The sequence below is a fragment of the Leptosomus discolor genome, chromosome 1, assembly GCF_034619465.1.
Source record: "Leptosomus discolor isolate bLepDis1 chromosome 1, bLepDis1.hap2, whole genome shotgun sequence".
NCBI classification, from domain to species: Eukaryota; Metazoa; Chordata; class Aves; order Leptosomiformes; family Leptosomidae; genus Leptosomus; species Leptosomus discolor.
The window spans coordinates 207,855,026-207,876,799 of record NC_141391.1 but is presented as its reverse complement, the minus strand read 5'-3'; the positions used below and the strand labels follow the sequence as shown (position 1 = coordinate 207,876,799).

General features: G+C 38.5%; 1 protein-coding gene across 5 annotated transcripts in view; it reads left to right on the top strand.

Moving 5' to 3' along the window:
• CACNA2D1 (calcium voltage-gated channel auxiliary subunit alpha2delta 1) overlaps positions 1–21,774 on the top strand; it is a 428,163-nt gene that overhangs the window by 285,006 nt on the left and 121,383 nt on the right. For all 5 annotated transcript variants that reach the window (XM_086474480.1, XM_086474471.1, XM_086474465.1 and 2 more), the window contains exon 7: positions 8,915–9,046. In XM_086474480.1, the coding sequence (XP_086330606.1) occupies positions 8,915–9,046 (132 nt within the window). The remainder of the gene's footprint in view (positions 1–8,914; positions 9,047–21,774) is intronic.

Here is a 21,774-nt window from a genome sequence, read left to right as displayed (position 1 = left end):
AATGTCCTGTCCCCAGCACCAGCTGTTTCAATAAACAGACCTGTTTCCATTGCACTGCACTGCTGGCTGACACAGATGAAGCCGCTGAAACCAGTATGCTGTTAGAAAAGCAAAGTAAGTTTCTCATGATAAGTCTTCTGTTGCTTCATACCATCTTTTTTTTTTTTTTTTTTTTTTTTTAAAAGTGATATGAAAAAAACCCAAACCACTAGGCCTTTCCTTTTCCGTTTTTGAAACAATTGCTGCAATAGGTTGTTAGCAGATTTGGACCCTTATTTCCCTGGAGTACATCCTGAATTGATGCAGGTTGTCAGAGCATGATGGGATTTAGCTGGTGCTAAGCTCCTGGTATTCAGTTTTGCTTCCTTCATTTATCAAGTATGAAAGTTAAATATGTGTAGAAGTGCCTGTAAGACTGGGGCTGAAGTTTGTTGTATTTCACTATGTGATATGACTCCTTCTTAAAGCCTTACTTTAAATCCAGACTCATTTTTATATCCGCCCTCTTATCCTAGGAAATGTGATGCTCTGTATCCTCGCTCCTTGACTTTGGTTGAAAGTAGCTGTTTAAAATACTGTATGACTTTAGAGGTGTCTCTAATGTATTCTTAATCATTTTGGTTCCAGATACATTTTTTCACTCCATAGCAATTGTTCCACCTGTGTGGGTATTTCCTTAATACATTTGTCTCTTCCTATTATTGGGAATGATCTATATAGAAGCCCTTAGAAACCTCAAAGTCAGCAGCTTCTCTGATTTTAAAAGCTCTATTTATGCAGTATTTGCTCATTCAGGAAGGATTATGGCCCTTAGTTAAACATGGGAAGCTAAAGTAGCTAAAATTCAGTAGCCTCAATCATTAGGGTAGGTATACATAAGGCGATAAGATTTCTTCATAAACAATAGGGTAGGAGACAATAAGATTTCTTTCTTCTTCACATTCCAGTTCTTTTCTGCAACTTTACTGCCTCTTCCTGTGGTTTTATATAATCACAATATACATTAAAAACAAGGAGACCTTCAGCAAGCACATGATTATAAAAAGCTATTTCTGTTTGGACACTGTAGAACAAAGAACTGCTATACTGGGAATAAAAAGGTGATTCAGATGAATCCTAAGAGAGTACACATGGCGTGGAAACAGACAAAAAAAAACTACAAAGAAGCTTAATTTTACTGTGTTCCCGAAGATCCTTTTGAGTCTTTTATTATTTCAAAGGCATTTTGAAACATGAGATTTGTAAGAGTGGTGTTTTTTTTTCATTTGCTTAAAAAAATTAAAGTAGTAAGTCCTGGCTCCTAATTCTGTGATCTGTTTATTGCATTAGACTGAAAAATACTATGTACAGAAAGAGCAGATGAACACTGCAGTGTTCTGAAGATGAAGTATTAAATCAGTTCCCTGCGCAGTAAAGGAGTTTTGTCATTAACTTCAGGGAGGCCACGTTTCACCCCAAGAGTGGAATTCAGCTTGACATCTCCAAAGCACAGGGCTGGGAGTCTGGGTTTCCTTCCTCATAGATCGAATGCTAAAGATGAAATAAAAATATTTTTCCTCTTGTAAAGATACAGGCAAAGTTTTGCTTATAGCAAGAAATAGCAATGTCTTCACAGAGAGAAAGAGAACCTCTGTTTGTACAGGCAGCAAGTGTTGAACTTTCACCTTTGTCGTACCCTGTAGACCCCTTGATCTTTAAGAGAGAAGAGTTTATTCATATTCCCTCTGTATCACCTGGAAAACAACACTAAACCAAGCTTCATTAACGGTCCACGACAGGCTATAGTGATGACACCAGCTTATAGAATGACAATTTCTATCTTTTATGTTCTGCTTCCAAGAAGGCATAAAGCAGTTGCACGTGGGACAGATGTTTCATCTGTTGGAGAGAGGGAACTTCTTCCTTCGGAAGCTGAATTTTAGAAAATGTCTGTCCTCTTCCTCCTTGGTGCAACCTTTGGTCAAAACCACCACTAACAAAAACAATTAAAAGAAAGGTTGTGGAAATGTCATTATTTTTAGTCCACAAGACTAAAACCACGAGACGGTTACACCTGTACCAGCTCAGAACATGAAACAGACCTTGTCTCATCGTCATTTTTCTCACGTTTCCCGCTTCTGCATTGTATTCCCCTCACACTCAGTGTGTCTTGGATTTCTGTTGCCAGAGATACATTTAGATGGATTAAACCAGCCTGCTATTCATTAATATTTCATTTATATGGGGACTAGATTAGAATCCATTAGCCAAATCCACTGTATTATTTTAATATTTATTAAAATGCCTTAAACCTCAGAAAAAAATGTCTATGATGTACATGTTCTCCACATATGAGCCATATAATAGATAGAAAATACATTTATAATATATAATTATTAATATCTACTTAAAATACAGATTTTACAATATATATAAACCTACATATGTATGTACTATATAGATACATATTCCATAATTTACTTGCAAACATTTAATATTCATTAATTAAAAATGAATAAAGAAAGTGGTTTTACTTCCAGTTTTTGTGCTGGCATTAACTCTGTATCGTCTGTGGTTACTAAATTTCAGCTTCTGAAAGGACCTTTGCTTTATTTGTAACAAAGGATGATATATCAGAACAGGGCAGCTTTTTGCTTGACAAATCCAATTCTTAATCTAGCTAGTCCGTGTCAGTCCTTTAATAAACTGATCAAGCTCCAGTTTAAAAGATCTGGGCTTCTTGCTTGTGTCTCCTAGCAGAAGGCCATTCTAAGACCTTCTGCTCTAAAAAAGACCTCCTAATTACTTGCTTTAGTTTATTCGTAAGTACTTTATACGCATTTGTCATTGTGCCGGTGCCATCCTTATGCTTACGTAGCCTTTTCAGGGGCTGGCTTGCTTCCTGCCCCTGCCTCATTTTTATCAAACTCTATCTCCTTTCAGAAGACAGACTGTTCTTCACCAGGTGTCTTAGTGGCTATTTCAGCACCTCGTGCACTTACAATTCATCTCTTTGACATAATGGACAAAACAAACACACAGTCAATGTGTCAAGTGATCTTTATCTTATTGTATTAACATACCTCTATTTTTGCTGGAGATACTTGTGCTTTCCAAATTATCATGGCTGGGGAGAGGATAGAAGGAATAGCTGGTGAAGGCCAATGTACATGTTGTAAGAAAAATTGTAAGAACATTTTAATAGGTCATCTACATAAAACTAATATGTGATAGCATCCATTTCTGAATTAATTGAGTTTTCCGACTGCAAGTAATATAAATTATAATGGGAATGGGCAAAATAGTTTAAAAATTGCAGAATGAATGAGGTAGGAGAGAGAACATTTTTGCACGAGTTGGTCTGTTTCTAGCACTTTTCCTTGTCATTTAACCCAGCTACTGCTTAGGATTTACTGATCTCTAGTGACCAGAAAGTTACTCAAGTGGTGGTACCCTGGCAGACTGAAGCCAAAGTTTAATAAATTATTCCAGAACAGCATTTACAGACAGTCTTTTGATTGGTTTTGTTTGGTTTTGTTAACACCTAATTAAAAATTTTTATAGGGAGAAGTCTTCATTAAAGATCAAGCATATCTCTATATCTAGTTTAATTTGAGTGTCACTATGATATCCTTTGAAATGCTAACAAAAAAATTAGAGCAAAGTGAAGGAAGACCAGAGGTAATATGTGTAATATAGTCATCACTACTTTCTAAGTGAGTCTTTTGTTGATGTTTACTCCCTGATATTTCCATAAAAATACAACATACTCATTTAAAAATAATACTTCATCTGGATTTTTTTTTTAAAGAAGGAATTATTTCCAATTAGAGAGCCTACTTTGAAGTCACCTGTAAAAACTAATATTAAATAGTAAAAAATCAGGAGGTGCTGTAATTACTTTAATAAGTTTATTCTGGTCTTTGTTTTACTTAGGTTCTTACACTGTGCATAGCTTTACAAAATCTGAAAGTCCTTCAGAACCAGTCTAATCAACAGTACCTTTCATACATTTCGTCTTCTTGCCATCTTCGCAGAAAAAAAAAACCTTCAGTACTGTATGGTTGCTTACACGGGGTGTTAGTCCATTCTAGAATACATGTTGGTATATTTTGATACTAGAGGAAGCAAGGCAAAAAACAACGTTCATCCTTCCCAAATTGTAAGATGCACAAATACTGTTATTGGCGGTAGGTTGCAGTGTGTACTATGGGTGTCTTTTCTGTTTTATTGAGATAAATAACTTGTTGAAAAATTATGAGTGTGTATTTAAGAGTCTATTGTGTTAACAATTGCACTGTATTAACTTTTTTTTTGTTGAGTTATAATAGAAGCTTAATACCATCTTCTCATCTTGATGTTTTTATTCTCATTTCCTTCTCCTGGGCGTATCTAATTTTAATGAGCTTTTACTGTGCTTCTGTAGCTATCAGCATGTGACAGCTTATCCAGTCAGCAAACAACGTATGGCATTGCCAATTAATTTACTTGATTTGACAGAGACACAACAGTATGCTAGACTTCAGTGACTTCTTCAGAAAATTATTTATAGAAGTGTCTGGGACATAATGTCAGATATTTAATGGGAAGTAGAGGAGTTGTTCATTTAAAGAAAAAAGTACATGGCATTTTATCATTTATGTTTTTAATTAAGAGTGTAAAATATCTACTCTCACATTTTCTTTCAGTAATCACAGATTTTGAAATTATTTGATTTCATTATTGTTCCATATGCTAAAAATTGTATTTTAATACTTTGCCTTTTATGCACCATTGAGTGCATATTACCCAAACAGTTCTGTTTATCCAGTAATTTTAAATTCCTTTGTGACGGGAAATACAAATGTTACTTTTAAAGCAAGATTTTGTAACTGATTGATGTATGCAAGATCCAGCAGAGCATCGCTTAATGACCTATCCAGTTTGAAATGCCACTGTTTAACAGCTATTGTGTGTTAAATTTTAAGACTTATTTTTTCTTCTCCTCTCATGCTTTGAATGAAAAGAATACATTTCTTTTGCATTCGTAAATCCTTTTTTTGATAAAATTGAACAAAGTTTATTCGGTCTGTAATATTTTCCCCGTTTGCAATTCTTCACCTTTCAAAGTATGTAGTTAAATGAATAACTAGAAGTTTCAAATCAGCTGGTGGCTGTTTTCAAACTAAATACAAGTTACAGTGTTTGTAACTAATCTGATAAATTCGGTACTCTGAAGTATGTGTGCGAACTGTATTTAAAGCATGCAGTTTGTAGATACTCACACCTACGACCCACATGTGTATCCCACAGTGAGCTCTGGTTTCTTTGCTTAATCTTTATGGAGAGGTTGGATAAAACACTCCCCAGTTCCCCTAGCTCTCAGAATTTTCCTATTACTCTCTTTTAACTGGTTTCTAATTGGGTGTGAAGTTTTTTTTTGGATGACCGTTTTGAGTTGGACACTTCCCTGCAATTTTCTATGGAAAGCCTAAGTATCTAAATTCAGATTTCTGATCCACTCTGAGGACCAGTTACCTTGGAGACAGCGTTCACTTTGGAGCCACTGTAATCTTTCCTTTGCTCTGGCCTTTTGCTCATACTGAATTTTGCGTGAGAGAATTAGATGGCTTAAAACATGCATCTAAATTTGAGGGGTTGAAGTTCAAGTTACTACCAGCGTAGTTCTTCAAATTACTATATTTGGGAATTATGGAGAAAATGTGTATGTGCATGTGTGTATACTCCCATATCCATATAAACTGGTGCAAAGATCTTGTTAATAATATCTTAAAATGAAGAAAAACCACGTTCATTCTTAGCCCAATGTGAAATAAACCGTTTCCAATGACAGTTGAAAGTGCGTAACATTCTATGTAATTTAACATAAACTGGAAGGAATGTAATCTTGGAAAAAATGAGTGAAACATAAATCATAAAGAAGACTAGTTTATACCTTCAGTAGAGTTTCTATAATATATGTTTAGCATGGCTGAAGATGGAAGCCTCTGTGTCTGCACACATATATACAAAAATATGCACTTGAAAATGTACTGTCCCTCTGTGCCCACTTTTAAATACCATAATATTTGATTGCAAATATGTATTTCATTCATAACAACAATTAGTTGGTGTTATCTTTAAAGGAATCAATGAGTCAACTTCATTAAACGGGATATGGAAGTGTAATACATTCCAGACACTAAAAGAAGATTAATGAACTGCTGAGGAGCTCCCTTCTGTTCTCCCCGGTGTATGTGTAGCTGCCACATCAGGGAACAGCAGCTCACAAATTTTCAGATCTAGTAAATAGCTCTCAGGCTTTTCAAATAAAGTTGTACTCTGCCTTGTACGCAGGCCAGGGCCTATACATTGAATAAATCATCAGAAGTGTATTCCAGGTCTTTTAAAAAGAGCAGGGTAGGGCTCTCTATTTTTTATTGATTGCATTTGCAGAGGAAAATTGAATCCATTCCTTGTCAAGGCCCCTAAACCTCATGTCATAAAGATGAGGGGAGAAAGGAAAAGATGGATGGAGTTCAGTGGAATTAGCCAGAAAGAATGATGTTTCCTATTGTGCGATGATAAATTTTATTTTTTCATCTTGCACATATCAAGTGAAAGGTAGCAGCTGAAGTACTTTGAAGTAGTAATCTTCAAACACTTCTTTTAGCAGAATTGGAAATAAGCTTATTGGAGAGTTGTCTCCAACTAGATTTTCTGCCAATTATCAGTCAAAAACTCTTTCCTGTACAGAAGTTAAAAAGAAAGGCAAGTGTTTCTAGGATATACATCTCAACGGTCTGGCTATAACACCTCTAAACATTTTATTTTAGTAAAATTCATTTTTTTAAATAACAAAAAAAAATTCTCACTATATTCATGAAGTCAATATAAATCCATGTCTCTCAAATTAGGCTATTCTGACAGGTGCCATGGCCTTCACTATGAGCTACTGAAAGTAGCACTGCATTGATTTTTATGTGCAAATCGAGAATCATGATTTTGTTGCTGTTTATGAGTGGGTTTGCTTGCTTTTCTTTGGTTGGCAAGTTTCAAATCCATTGCTGTAGCCTTTAAATCAGAATCTAGAGGTATTGGTTTGAAATTGCCTATTACCAGAGGTATTGCATTAAAAAAAAAAAAACCACAAAGTAAGGGACTTGATTTGCAGTTTGCCTTTTGAAGTCCAGGGTGAAGCAGAAGTGTCATGTAATTTGTGGAAAAACACTTGGAGAAATAAATGATTAAATCTAAAATTCCCAGTGCCCTTTTCCTTATTTACCGATTACTGGATTAGTGAACAGAAATGTGGGTCCATTCTGTATCAAATATACTTGTAGACAGTGTGAAAAAAACAACCAACCAAATAACCCTGAATGAAGGGAGCCATGTAAAAATGATAATTAACTTCTTATGGTGCCTAAGGGATTTATTCCACTTTCTTAATTAAACCTATATATATATTTATAATTGTCTACTTGACAAAGAGACAGGTATATAGTACAAGCTTATTGCTTACAGGGAATCTCAAGAGTTGGAATTTTAATTTTATATTTCTATAAAAAGCTGTATCTTGAGACAGTAGTATCTCAAAACTACTTTGAAAAAAAAAAGCAGATAAACCTTTCTGCAAAACACATGGTGTAGCAATTTTCTCCTTAACCTTTAAAAACGAGCCTATAAAATTTAATGTTGTGATCTCATTTCTCTAGTACATGTTAACAACTCACTTTGGAAATGGGCTGTTAAATGGTAACTTTCAACTTCTCCTTATTTTTATTGTTTCCTTTTTTTTTCACAGTAGCAGAGTACTAGAACATAGACTTACATACCACATTGTATACTACTGTGATGCCACTCAGGTGCCTTAAACATCAATTATTTTTTTTTTTTTCTTGTCCATTACAAGAAAAGTTGAATTTTCTTCCCTGTGTGCAATACCATAGTGTAAGCAGGACCTGTATTACAGTGTTAACTTTTGTAGGATTTGTACCTACATCTTTAGCTGTTTTCAAATGTTTTTTCCCCTCGATATCCCTTTCCACTCTTGGCTTGCTAATCGAGGTGTTTCAGTTTTAGAAACATTACTTACAATGCCATTAGGCAACATGGAAGAATTAGTGACCAAACAAAAAGCCCTTGCTTTTTCTAATTAACTGAATACTTGCTCTTGCCTAACATTATTAAGATTTTGGGGGGAAATTTAATGAGATATTTACAGCTGATTGAATGAGGTGAAAAGCTTGATTTATCATAAATTATATTATAAGGTATTCTGTATTACAGTAAAATTTCATTGACTAATGAATATAGTCAATTGACTATCGCTGTAGCAGTGTTCAGTTGTGGAACTGACTCAACTCATAAATATTAACATTGCTGATCTTTCTGTAGGTGATCCCGTCTATGAACATTCGGATCTTGTTAGCGTGTGATGAGTACCACTGTGCATGCAGTCCTGCCTTAACAGTACAATTCAAATAACTCAACATTGTCTTTTTCCCATATAATCCTCTTACAGCATCCATTTGGAAAGGAACATCTTTGTTGCCTTTATAAGAGGTATATACCTGCTTTTGTTGATGTCATTCTAGTTGTTCTTATTGCAGTGTGTTGTAATTAGTAAACATCAACTTTATATACTTGCATATATTTTTCTATAACTGGGAAGTGCAACTAGAATGACATCTCAGAAACAAAGTATTTGTAGAAGATATTGGCTATGCAAATAAGCCAACAGTCATTGCATACACATAATGCAATAGGCAGAAGAGAGCATGAGGGACTTACAGAAAATTCACAAGGAAGAGGAGGGTGTTTCTTTAAATTTACTTTGTGGACTAGTTAAACAAAATTTTATTACTTTCTGCAATAGTTCAGTTTGCTTTTTGAGTCATTGCTGCTTGTGTTAGGGTGTAACTTTGTAATACCAAATATGTTTTGTCTTTGACAGCAACGATAGTGTTAAATGAACTCAACTGGACTGCAGCGTTGGATGATGTCTTCAAGCGGAACAGAGAAGAAGACCCCACTTTATTATGGCAGGTTTTTGGTAGTGCAACTGGCCTCGCTAGGTATTACCCAGGTAAAGTCTCCTAAAGAACTGTCCTGTGCCCCATATTGCCTTAAAAATATTCTGAATTGCTTAAAAGCAATAGAAGATAACTAAAAATCACTTTCTTACATAGATGCAGTTTCTGTCTATCAGAAGTAACTAACTCAAGACTGTGAAATTATTCTAGCATAAAGCTAGTATGAGGGGGAAGAAACCGGGGGTGAAATATGTAACTAGTATTTTTTTACAATAAGAGGAACAGAAGATGATGTCCTTTGAGAAGCTGAAGAGTTAAATTTTATTTTTTAATTGTTTTCTATATATTGTGTAAATAATCAATTGAATATTTGCCAGTGAGATTCTTGTATCTGTCTAGTTTTAAAAATAATGGCTCAGTGACTAGACAGATAATCTTATGGTTAAAGTCAGTGAAAATATAATTGCACCATGCTATGTGTATGTCCTGCAGAATCCACGATCTCTGACAATTATGTCTTTGCTGTTAGAGCTAAGGTCAATGAATACACTTGACTATTTCAAGCAGCATCTGTTCTACCTATCAAAGAATCCCATTACTGGATCACACTAATTAATTTAAATAGATGTATATTTTACTGATTTTAGATCATCACTAGCCTTAATTTGATTTTTGATGTTTACTAGCTAATGGAAAAGCTTGTTTTATGGCAAGGCATACTGCCTGTGCTGTTGCTGTTCTTAAGTGCTGTTATCAACAACAGAATAATGTCCAGTACACAAGACAATTGTGTGCAGTCTTTTGTCTCTTGCCTGCAACTGTCTAAGGAAGAACTTTGAGATCCTTTCTCTTCTTTTTATACAAGATTGTTTGTGTTTGTGAGGGTGAAGGGGATTATTCTAAAGCTGTTACTGTATCATTAGCACAATTGCTAGAACAGGCAGTAAAACTGCCTTAGGCTAGTACACAGGAAGAATATTTCATAGCACTTGAATCCTCTTTGTTTTTTCATGCTAGATGCTCATAAAATAAATGCAGTGAGATATTGCAGAAAAAAAAAAATCTTGAAAATGCTAATTTCAGATTTATTTCCAAGTGTTCTGTTTCAATGCTTTTGGGATATATTAGTAGCATGTTTGGGGTGACCATTTGTCACTGCTTACTATATAGTGATGTTTTGCAAGTGCTGAAAAAGAAGAGTTTCTTAAATGCATCTCTGTGCCAATCTCTATCTAGGAAATTCATTTCCAAGTGTAAGATTATACCATATATCGAAAAATATATTCTTATGTCAAGCTAACCTGTCTACTTCAGTTGTTTATCAACACAACACAGGAGCCTTAGTATCTCTGTGTATTCTTCCTCGGAGCACCTCTATAAAATGGGAGAAGCTTGTTTTCCTTCTTTTGCAAGTGGATATGTTGCTTGTATATACTCCAGCAAAGCACAAATTTAAATTTATTATAAACCTCAGATCCTCACACCTGCTTACTCCATAACTAAGTGTCTAAGTCCTTATTAGCTGTATAGTCCTGTCAGAACTTAAATTCATAAATTCTCGAGTAGTTCCCCAGTTCTTAAATTCTGCACACACACACAGAGTAACCTGGAGCAGTCTAGCAGTCCTTAAGTTGTATATGCACTGGTCTGTGCTGCTTCTCCTTCCCACTTCCTTCCATTTATAGCTCAAATCGGTAAGCCCTTTGGGGTTTAGATTTTTAGAACTCGTCTTTGTGCAAGGTTGTCCATCTTTCTTTTTTTGTGAACTCTTTGTCTCAGTTTGCTGAAGCACACAAATGCTCTGAAAATTAAATCAAATTAAGTTTCAATACAGGAATGGATGCTTTTCACATTTGCTGCTTGAAAATGATATTATAAATTGTAAAACATTGCTTCATTATATTGGCCTTAGGTAAGCCTGCTTCAAAGTGATAAATTTCTCGAGAGTGATATTTGTGAAAGAATTTTGAAATATCAACCCCAAAATTAAAATGCATAGATAAGTCTGCTCATTATTAACTGAAATATAGCCACTCAGTCTTTCCTCCCTTAAAAAAAAAAAAATCCGTCTTCAGTACCTCTAAGCTATAGAGGGTGTCTTCAGTCATAGGTTTCATGAACTAATGTTTTTATCTGATAGTATGCTGCTGCCTTGAATAATGGGCTAGACGGTACATCACTTCTCCCTAAGTAGGCTCTTGGGATGTCCTTGTCAGCATAGTAACCAGCAGCATGAAGGGATCTTTCTATGAGCGACCTCATGGGTAGAAAGTAGGTGTGAAATATAAAGACCATTTTTCTATTACATATATCCCATTGTTTCCTACATATATACTATTTTGGGTACTATTGTACACTCCTCTAACATCCCATATATGATTTCATATAATTATCAGCTGTGTTTTGTCTGCCTCTTTGGTACACTTGTGTAACCCTGTCTCTATCGAGAGATCAAGACAGCTTCATTCTGACTATGACCTAGGTTGAGATGCATGGCAGTTCCTTCCTTCAGACCTTCTTCTTTATACGCTATCATAAATGGTATTAGGCTTAGATACAATAGTACTTAGATGCAGTAGAATAAGAATAGGAAACTGTATTTTACAAAAATAGCTAACAGCATCCTGTAGAGGAAGTAACGGTACCAAAGTATTCACCTCCTTTAATGTTATGACTTAATTAGCCCATCAAATGTTTCTTATGCAAAATGACATTTTTACTGAGGAGAAAACCACATTCTATGTGGTGTTACCTTTGGTTTTGTTTTGAAAAAGAAGAAAATATATAATCCAGGCAAGTCAGATTTAGGAAGATATTTTTGTAGATGGATAGATACAGATATGTAAGAAATCTAAGAAATATAAACACACATATATGGTGATACTTGCAGTGCTGGCAGAACCAGTGCCAAGCATAAAAGGGAACCATACAGCAACTTCCTGCATTTGCCTTACAAGATGCCCCAATAGCAACATTAGAGACTTCATTGAGGTCAGCTTCTCTCTTTATAGATTAATATATTACTTCGTTCTCTTTATTAACTATTTTTCCCTAGAATATAATCAGTTCAACTCTGTTGTGGTTTGAGCCTACCCAGCTGGCTCTAAAAGCCCCACACAGCCGGTCACTCACCCACACCCGGTTCCCTGAGGGATGGGCAGGAGAAAATACAACCCAAAAGGGCTTGAGGGTCGAGACACAGGACAGGGAGGGCTCACTCACCAGTTATGGGCACGGGCAAAAGACAGACTCAACTTGGGGATAACAACACACATTTAATACAAAACAACCACCACCATCAAGGATAGTGAGAGGTACAACCAGATCTTAAATACAACACACCTCTCCCCCACCCCCCTCCCCCCCCTCCACCCTTCCCGGGCTCAGCTCTGCTCCCTCTTCCCCCCAGCAGCGCAGGGGCAGGGAATGGGGGTCACAGCCCGTCCGGCACAAGGGGTCTCCGCTGCTCCTTCCCCCTCAGCGAGAGGGGCCCTTGCCCCCTCCCCTGCCCCACCGCGGGGTCCCTCTCCCGGCAGACATTCCTCCTCCCGCTGCCCCAACGCGAGTCCTTCCCGCGGGGCCGCAGCTCCCCAGAACCCCCCAGCGCGGGGCCCTCCCGGGGCTGCCGCCCTCCCACCCACGGGCGGCTCCAGCGCGGCCGCCGTCGCGGCTGCTCCGGGCCCGGTCCCTGCTCCTCCGGCCCGGGGCCCTCCGCGGGCTGCAGGGCGACCTCTGGGCCACCGCTGGGCTCCAGGGGCTGCAGGGGCTCAGCCGCCACCCCACCGCGGGCCGCGGGGGAACCTCCGCCCCGGCACAGCTCCCCCTCTGCTGCCTCACTGACCGGGGTGTCCGCAGGGCTGCCTCTCTCCCATCCCCCTTCGCTCACCAACACCAACAGAGCAAAGGGACACAGTCAACGGCTTCTCTCACTCTTAAATGGTTATTCGCAGAGGCGCCCTGTTGGCCAGGGGCGTTCCGAAAATGAAGCCGGGGGAGCTTCTCAAAGCCTCTTACAGAAGCCGCCTCCGTAGCCCCCTCCCGCACTACCAAAACCGCACCAAAACCCCGCCAGACACCGAACCACCACAACTCTCATTCTCATTGAGGCAGAAATGGCAGAGAAGAGATAAAATTGCAGGATAATTCCATGAGCCTCAAAGCTATTTTTTCAACTCATTAGGGTTTTAATCACCTTGATTTAAAGAGTCAGTATGAGGAAACACATACTGAACTTTTTCTTCTTTAAATTATTTAAGAAACTGTATCTTGCCTAAAATAATTGTAAAGATTAGTGAGAGTAGTTAGTATCAACATTTTCATTAGTTTCAATGGCAGCTTATTTGTGAAGAGAAATGCTAAGCTCTATTACTGCGCTGGCAACCATCCATTTTGATATGAAGATGCCAAAAGCAATTTTGAGATTTCTGTTAGCTGTTCTGTGAGCTCAGAACAACTCGAGAGTAAGTAAACAGCAATTCAATAAAAGAGCTCAGAAGAATAAACAAATAAAGTGAATGGAACTTTTAGGAAGGATGTGATATATACTCATTCTTATGTTTAAAGTTATATATCACAAATTAGTCTTTCTTTGAAGAGATGGTTTAAGCCTTTTAAAAACGCCTTGTCCTTTTTACATACATTTATGGAGTTGTATCAGAATCAAGACAGGAATCACTGTGTTCAGGTGATGAAGATACCTGATAAAATTCTTAATTTAAAAGGGGAGTGTACAAGAGGAGGAAGTAAGGACACATGACCTGGGAGAAATATAGAGAAAGTGCCCAAACATGTAGAAACATGGTTAGAAAATCCAAAGCCCACTTGGAGTGTAATCCGCTGAGGGATATAAAGGACAAGAAGATTTTCTACAGGAACATCTGCAGCAAAAGAAAGACTAAGGAAAATATGGACTTGCTGGAGAATGTGGGCCTGCTGCTTTATACTAGGGCAGGGGACTTGTTGACAAGAGGCCAAGGTATTCATTACCTTCTTTACCTCAGCCACAAAATCACAGCATCACAGATTGTTAGGGATTGGAAGGGACCTCAAAAGATCACCTGGTCCAACCCACCTACCAGAGCAGGACCACCTAGAGCAGGTCATACAGGAATGTGTCCAGGCGGGTTTTGAATGTCTCCAGAGAAGGAGACTCCACAACCTCTCTGGGCAGCCTGTTCCAGTGCTCTGTCACCCTCACAGGGAAAAAAGTTTTTCCTTATGTTATGAGTCCTTACTCATAAGATCAGCCCTCTGTAGTCGCTGGCCTCTGCAATTGGTGGGAAATTCTGGAGCAAGGATGAGTTGTCCTCAGTGGAGGAGAATCAGGTTAGGGAACTTTTGAACAAACTGCCCATGCACAAGTCCTTGTGACGTGATGGAATGCACTCATGAGTATGGATGGGTGGATGTCATTGCAAGGCCATCCTTGATTATCGTTGAGAGGTCATAGAAACTGAGAGACGTTCCTGATGTTCCTTCTTTCCTGAGGAAATATGTGTCGCTTCTATCTTCAAGAAGGGCAAGGAGGATCTGGGGAACTACAAGGTGTCAGACCCACCTTAGTCCCTGGGCAAGTGATGGAGCAAGTCCTCCTGGAAGATATTTTGAAGGATAGGAAGGACAAGAAGGTGTTTGGGAGTGGTCATCATGGGTGAAAGGGGAAATTGTGCCTGATCAACCTGAGAACTGTCTATGATGAGATGAAAGACTTGGTGGATGAGGGGAAAGCAGTTGTGTTGTTTGTCTTGACTTCAAGAGGAAGTCTTTTGACACTATTTCCCTCAACATCCTCATAAACAAACTGATGAAGGACAGTTTAGATAAATGGACAGTGAAGCAGACTGAAAACTCTCTAAATGGCTGATCTCAAAGGGTTGTGAGAAGTGGCATGAAGTCCAGCCAGAGGTCAGTTAAAAGTGGTATAACCCAAGATTCAATACTGGGGCCAATGCTCTTCAACATCTTCATTAGTGACCAGGACGATGGGACAGAGTTCACCCTCAGCAAGTCTGTAGATGGTACAAAACTGCGAGTGGCTGATACACAAGGTAGTTGTACTGCCATTCAGAGGGACCTCAACAGTCTGGAGAATTGAGCTGACAGGAATCTCATGGAGTTCAGCAAAGGGAAATCTGAAGTTCTGCATCTGGTAGAGAAATAACTGCAGTCACCAGTACCTGCAGGGGGCTGACTCTGGAAAGCAGCTTTACAGGAAAAAAACTGGGGACCATGATGGACTAGTTGAATATGGCCAACGACAGCGTGGGATGCATTAGGCAGAGCACTTCTAGCAGGTGGAAGGGGGTGATCATTCCCCTTAGCACTGGTGAGACACATCTGGAGTGAAAGATCCAATTCTAGGCTCCCCAGTACAAGAAAGACAGGGACTTACTGAAAAACCACAAAGATGATTGAGGACGGGCTGAGAGCTAGCTTTCAGTGTGGAGAAGACGAGACTCAGAGGGAATTTACAAGTGTGTATAAAGAGCTGATGGCGAGGATGAGCAGTTTCCATCATAGTAGAGTTTTCCATTTCACTCTGTGTTTTTCTCCACTTCCAAAAGAAAACTTAGAAAAAACTCACATAGAAGCCTTAATACTGTCATTCACAACAACAGAAACAACGTCATGTGTAATTGTTTTCATAAAATGTCTGTTGTGTTTGCAGTATCTGTCCATGTAGAGTGCCAAGGAGTACCAGCACTGCTGGGCCAGTATGGAATTGCACAACTGATGGATTAGCCAGGGCAAAAGTACTCATCCACATGGAGAAAGCTGTTCAACTTACTTCCAGTCTTACTCTGTTTTGTAGAATTACTGTCAGTTCAGAAATAACAGTGTACTCAGTGCTTGTTTTAAGAAGCAGGGTGTTACTTGTTTATTTATTATTTTTTCTTCAACACAAATATTAATGTGTGGAAAAGACAAGTTCAAAAAATGTTGGTGCACACAGTGTTTCTCCTGGCGTCAGCTTCATATGTCAGCCTGACAAGTCCGTATTGACAAGGAAGCTCTGAGGTCAAGGTCAGGAAGTCACTGAGTCTGGGTCAGGAGCAGCAAATTATGACATGGTGCACAGACATCCACACAGTGTAGGTCAGGCAAGGAGCAAGGGCTTGAGCTTAAATGAAGCACCCAAGCCAAGAGGCAGAGGCTACTGGGAGATTTCTTGCAGTTTTTTACCCCTTTGCTCTTCCCACGTCAGTAATCCCAGGTTACATGTATGCACCATGTCTTGAACACAGGCAGCAGTCGCCTAGGAGGCTGCAGAGCCTGCTGGTGCATGTAGGGCCCTTCATTTTTAAGGAAAACACTGATTTGATCTGAAGAAAAAGCATATTTGCATGAGACTACAATTTATTCCATAATTTCTTCTGCTCTTCTGCTTTCCCTTAATAATTACCTCTTTCTCAAAGGGGAAATAATGTTTGCTGAAACAAAGTAGCACCAGACAACATGCTTCTGATTAGAAACTAATTGCATTTGTTGGCTTATTGATCGAGGATGAAAAGACAACCCTGTATGTTTTCTGTCTATGTTCACCCATCAGTGCAAAAACTGGGTCCAGCCCATGAAGTGGTTGTTTGCAAATGGTTTGAAATTTTTTACACTGGATATAATGAAGTCAGCTCGCAAGTACTTTGGATTCTGCATGATGGAAATTTTCTGTTCAAGTTGCAGTTGGCCATTTCACCTGTCATTAACACAGCTACTACTAACACATCAAAAATGTGAAATGTTGCAGGTTTAATATACAATATACGGTTGCCCCAGATTTTTGATGTTTTCTGAGCATTTAATTTAATTTTTTTGACTTTTAATAATACTTAACAATAGTTAAAATATGTTAAAATTGTTTAAAAAAATTAACAGACTGGTGAAATTTTCAAGTAATTGAAATCAAATGGCTCAGACATTTTAAGTGAGTATTTTCACAATCAACTGTAGTGCCTTGTTCTTCATGTTACACGCATGTCATTACTGGAGGCATTTTTGCTCATAGCCTTAGCCTTGTTAGAAGTATGTACAGAATCCTTTGTAATTGATTGCAGGCAAATAAAACATTCTCAGGAAGCTATAGGGGAGGGATTTCTGTTGTTTAAGCTTTTGTTACTAAATTTAATTTACATAGCAAGAAATACAATGTGATGGATGAGATCAGATTCAGTAAAATTAAATTCAAACTGCATTGAAATTTGGGAATTAAAAAAAAAAAAAAGGTTTAAAAATACGAACAATTTTAAATATCTGCGTGCCAGAATGTAACTGCAATCAGAATTTCAGGTACTTTGTTAGGATTGACAAGCCTGACCAGAAAAGCCAGACCCAGACATAAAGGTGTGTAGTGAATATGTATTGCATTCTGTTAGACGCGGTACTGTTTTGTGTCTGGTCCTGTCTGACTTGCAGCCACAGGGACCTTAAGGTCGTTACCCTGTACTGCTGCCCAGTGCATGCTCAGAGGCTGTGTTGAGTCATCTCAGAAAACAAGGAATCCAGATTTACGCGGTGGCATTTTGGGGAATTAGTGAAAACTTCTTTTCTTCTTTTCAACAGCAAATCACAATCAGCTTTTCTGAACATCTGTCACATATAACATGTATGAGGAAACCCTTCCTGTTTCTTAATGGCCAGGTTGCAAACAGAATTTTAGCTGAATTGTCTGCAGAAGGCAAGATAGGACTGGGCATATAAATAACTTATTTTCTTTCCTTTTTATTTTTGTATAAGGGCTCACTTGTCTTAAATGCATGTTTTCAATTCTAGTTTCTTTACAAAATCCACCAGGTTTAAAAATATTAGAAGTTTCCAGTCTTTGTCCTGCAAGGGAACAGTTTTCCATTATTTATGTGTAAATCAAGAGCAAGACTCAGCTTTCACCACTACCATGAAAGCAAGCTGAAATTTATTTTGTGGGCTTTTTAAAGCAAACTCTCCTGAAATTTGATATTATGGAATTCTGAAAGGCAAATTTTTGGAAACAGTAAACCAAATCAGAATATTTTCATTGGGAAAACTGTGAGCCACCAAGTTTAAAATTTGGATCATCTGTGAGATGGCAAAAGCGCACATATTGTTATAAACGTTGAAGCACCTTCTCAGTAGTACTAGTAGATGTACATCTTTCTGCCTAATTTTTGAGTTTATACTTCTAGAAACTGGTATTAGCTTTTAAGATGTTATTTTAAGATGACATTTTCCTAATTCTAGTGCAGACATAGGGTTTCATTAGTTTTTGATTCAAATGAAGAGCAGTAATCTGACAGCATTTTAGCAAGATCATTGAATTTACCATTTCCTTCCAATCCAGTTGAAACTTGCGAAGACATAAAATTGCAAATATCACAACATGGTGTTTTGATATCCAAAATTTTCATTTCTCGAATGCTTTAAAAGAAGAGGGGAAATATGGTCACCCTCCGAGAATTAGTTTCTCCAAATAGACACCTGAAATGGGTGAATATTCTGGAAGGAAGTATCTCATTCACCAGCTAGGGGCTGCCTAATACGGAATATCTGATGCCTTTTTGAAAAATAAGAATAAGTGACAATAATCACAGAGTCACAGAATGATTAAGGTTGGAAGGAACCTCTGGAAGTCACTTGGGCCAACCCTACTGCTCAGGCAGGGCCATCTAGAATCGATAATGTTTTTTTTTATAATATTGTTTCAAAAGAGATTTTTCTTTGGTGACAGGAATTTCAAAAATATGTATTTTATTTTTTTTTTAAAGTCTTGAATCCATTCCCTGTGATCTTGCACATGTAGACAGAGAGGTACTTTAATACAGATCAGACTGCAGATTTAATTTATGATTAACCACAGAGTAGTGGACAAATCTGTTACACAAAACTAAATTAATTTAATTAAAGTAGTTTAATATGGTTTCACAGATAATAAGTTACTTGTATTTTGTGAGGCATCTACCTAGATCATCTTACTGCTAGGTTTCAGAAAGCAGCTATCTGAAAGAACAATTTCATATCAAGTTTTTGTCAGGCGATTTGGAAGTGCAGGTACAAACCAACCGGTTCCTCTTTTAATCTTGAAATCCTTCTTAATTATAGAAGTAACGAGGATTATAATTGTTAATCAATGTTTCATTAAAATACTGCAATGGGAAGCATATTATTTTCACTGTAGCAATTACTCATTAAAAACCACTTTATGTGCCTTTTGCCAGATACCACCTCTCTGCTGATTTTTTTTTTTTTAATTTTTTTTTTTGTAAGGCTAAGAATCTTAGTAAATGATGCATTTTGTTTTGGGCTGCAGACAGCAGATGTTTATTTGCAGTTAAATACGATATAGGAAGCTTTCTACTTATAGCAATAGAAACACTCAAGAAAGTTTGTCTGCAAAGGATTATTCAAATGAAAACACAGTCTTGATTAGACAAATGTTTGGTAAAAGTGTCTGATCGGCAGCACCATCTCAGCTCTCTTGGGGAAATACACTAAATAGTATTTGCCAAAGGTAAAACTAGAAATAGTAGTACTGGTATGGATAATTTCAGATTCTAGTTAGTGGATTTTATATAGCAATAACAGTAGCATGAGGATGCGTTAATAAATTCAGCATCTTTTATGAAGAAATGATGAACCTAGACTCAGTATGGACAGTATTTGATCTGCAGCATGCTGAAGGTGGGGATGTGCCACGCTTGGTCAAGATCCGAAAAATTGAGGCAATTCATGACAAAAGTAAAACTGAAAAAGAAATACTGTCCTGTCCTGAGATGTTCCAAGTCTTCCTGCTTCCATCTGGAGATATAACAAGGGCTATGGGAAATTAAATTTAAAGCTTACTTTCCCAGTAACAGTATGTCTGGCAACTTCCACTCTCCCAAATTGCTACATAGCTCTGTGACTTCTCTGTGTTTGTTCGGGTTCTTTTTTTTTTATCTTATATATAAAAAAAAGCAGCCTCCAGCCTGCAGCTCTGTGGCACTTCTTATCTCATAACCCAGGTACACATTTTTGTCATCTTTGTTTGACCTTACCCATGTTAGAGAAGAAAGGAAATGGATAGAGGAGGGCTTTGGTTTGGCTACACTCAGGCTCATATAACTATGAGAAAGCCAGTAAAAAGGGCTATAATATCAGCTTCTTAGGTGAACATTAGGAACTTCATACTCATGAAGAGAAACAGTGTTTCCTAAGGAGACCAGCTCTTTGACAGACTTCCAGGTGGACTAGACATGAAGTAGCATTTCAAGATGCTGGCAGTCCTGTTATTTACAGAGATATGACTCTGTTTACTTGAGAATTATTCAAGTTGCAAAGTATCTGTGAAGTTAAAGTCCTTCATAGCTAAATGAGTAGATACTGAACAAGATTGCAGTGTTGGAACTGAATGCCTACATAGTCTTAATTCTTAATTTAAGCACATCTAAGGGTGTCTTAATCATGCATACAGGTGTTTCTTAAGTTCATCTTCTACCTCAGCTTTAAAGGCATAGTTGTAGTATTCGCTTGGCTGAACAGGGAGCTTTTGCTGGGACTTAGGAGAAAGAGAAGAGCTTACCACCTATGGAAGAAGGGGCAGGCTACTCTAGAAGAGTACAGGGATTTAGTTAGGTCACGTAGAATGAACATTAGGAAGGCAAAGGCCCAGTTAGAACTCAATCTGACCACTGTTGCAAGAGATAATAAGAAGTGTTTTTACAAATACATTAACAATTAAAAAAGAGCCAGGGAGAATCTCCATCCTTTATTGGATGTGAGGGGGAACATTGTCACCGAGGATGAGGAAAAGGCTGAGGTACTTGATGCCTTCTTTGCCTCAGTCTTTAATAGTCAGACTAGTTACCCTCAAGGTGATCAGACCCTGAGCTGGAGGACAGGGATGGAGACCAGAAGGATTCCATCATAATCCAGGAAGCAGTAGTTAATGACCTGCTATGCCAACTGGACACTCACAAGTCTGTGGAACCAGATGGGATCCATCCGAGAATACTGAGGGAGCTGGCGGAGGAACTTGCCAAGCCACTCTCCATCATTTGTTAGCAATCCTGGTTAACAGGAGAGGTCCCAGAAGACTGGAGTCTTGCCTCTGACGCCCATCTACAAGAAGGGCCAGAAGGAGGATCCAGGGAACTACAGACCCGTCAGCCTGACCTCGATGCCAGGCAAGGTTATGAAACGGTTCATCTTAGGTGCGCTCACATGGCAAGTGCAGGACATCCAGGGACTCAGGCCCAGCCAGCATGGGTTCAGGAAAGGCAGGTCATGTTTGACCAACCTGATCTTCTTCTGTGATCAGGTGACCCACCTAGTGGATGAGGGAAAAGCTGTGGATGTTGTCTACCTGGACTTCAGTAAGGCATTGGACACAGTTTCCCACAGCATCCTATTGGATAAACTGGAGGCTCATGGCCTAGACAGATGTACTCTTCACTGGGTTAGGAACTCGCTGGACGGCTGAGCCCAGAGAGTCGTGATAGATGCAGTTAAATCCAGCTGGTGACCGGTTACAAGCAGTGTTCCCCAGGGCTCAGTGTTGGGGCCCGTCTTGTTGAATATCTTTATCAACGACCTGGATGAGGGGATCAAGTGCACCCTCAGCAAGTTTGCAGATGACAAAAAATTAAGCAGGAGTGTCAATCTGCTTGAGGGTACAGAGGCTCTGCAGAGAGATCTGGACAGGCTGGATCGATGGGCTGAGGCCAATGCTATGAGGTTTAACAAGGCCAAGTGCCGGGTCCTGCACTTGGGTCACAACAACCCCCTGCAGCGCTACAGGCTTGGGGATGAGTGACTGGAAAGCTGCCAAATGGAA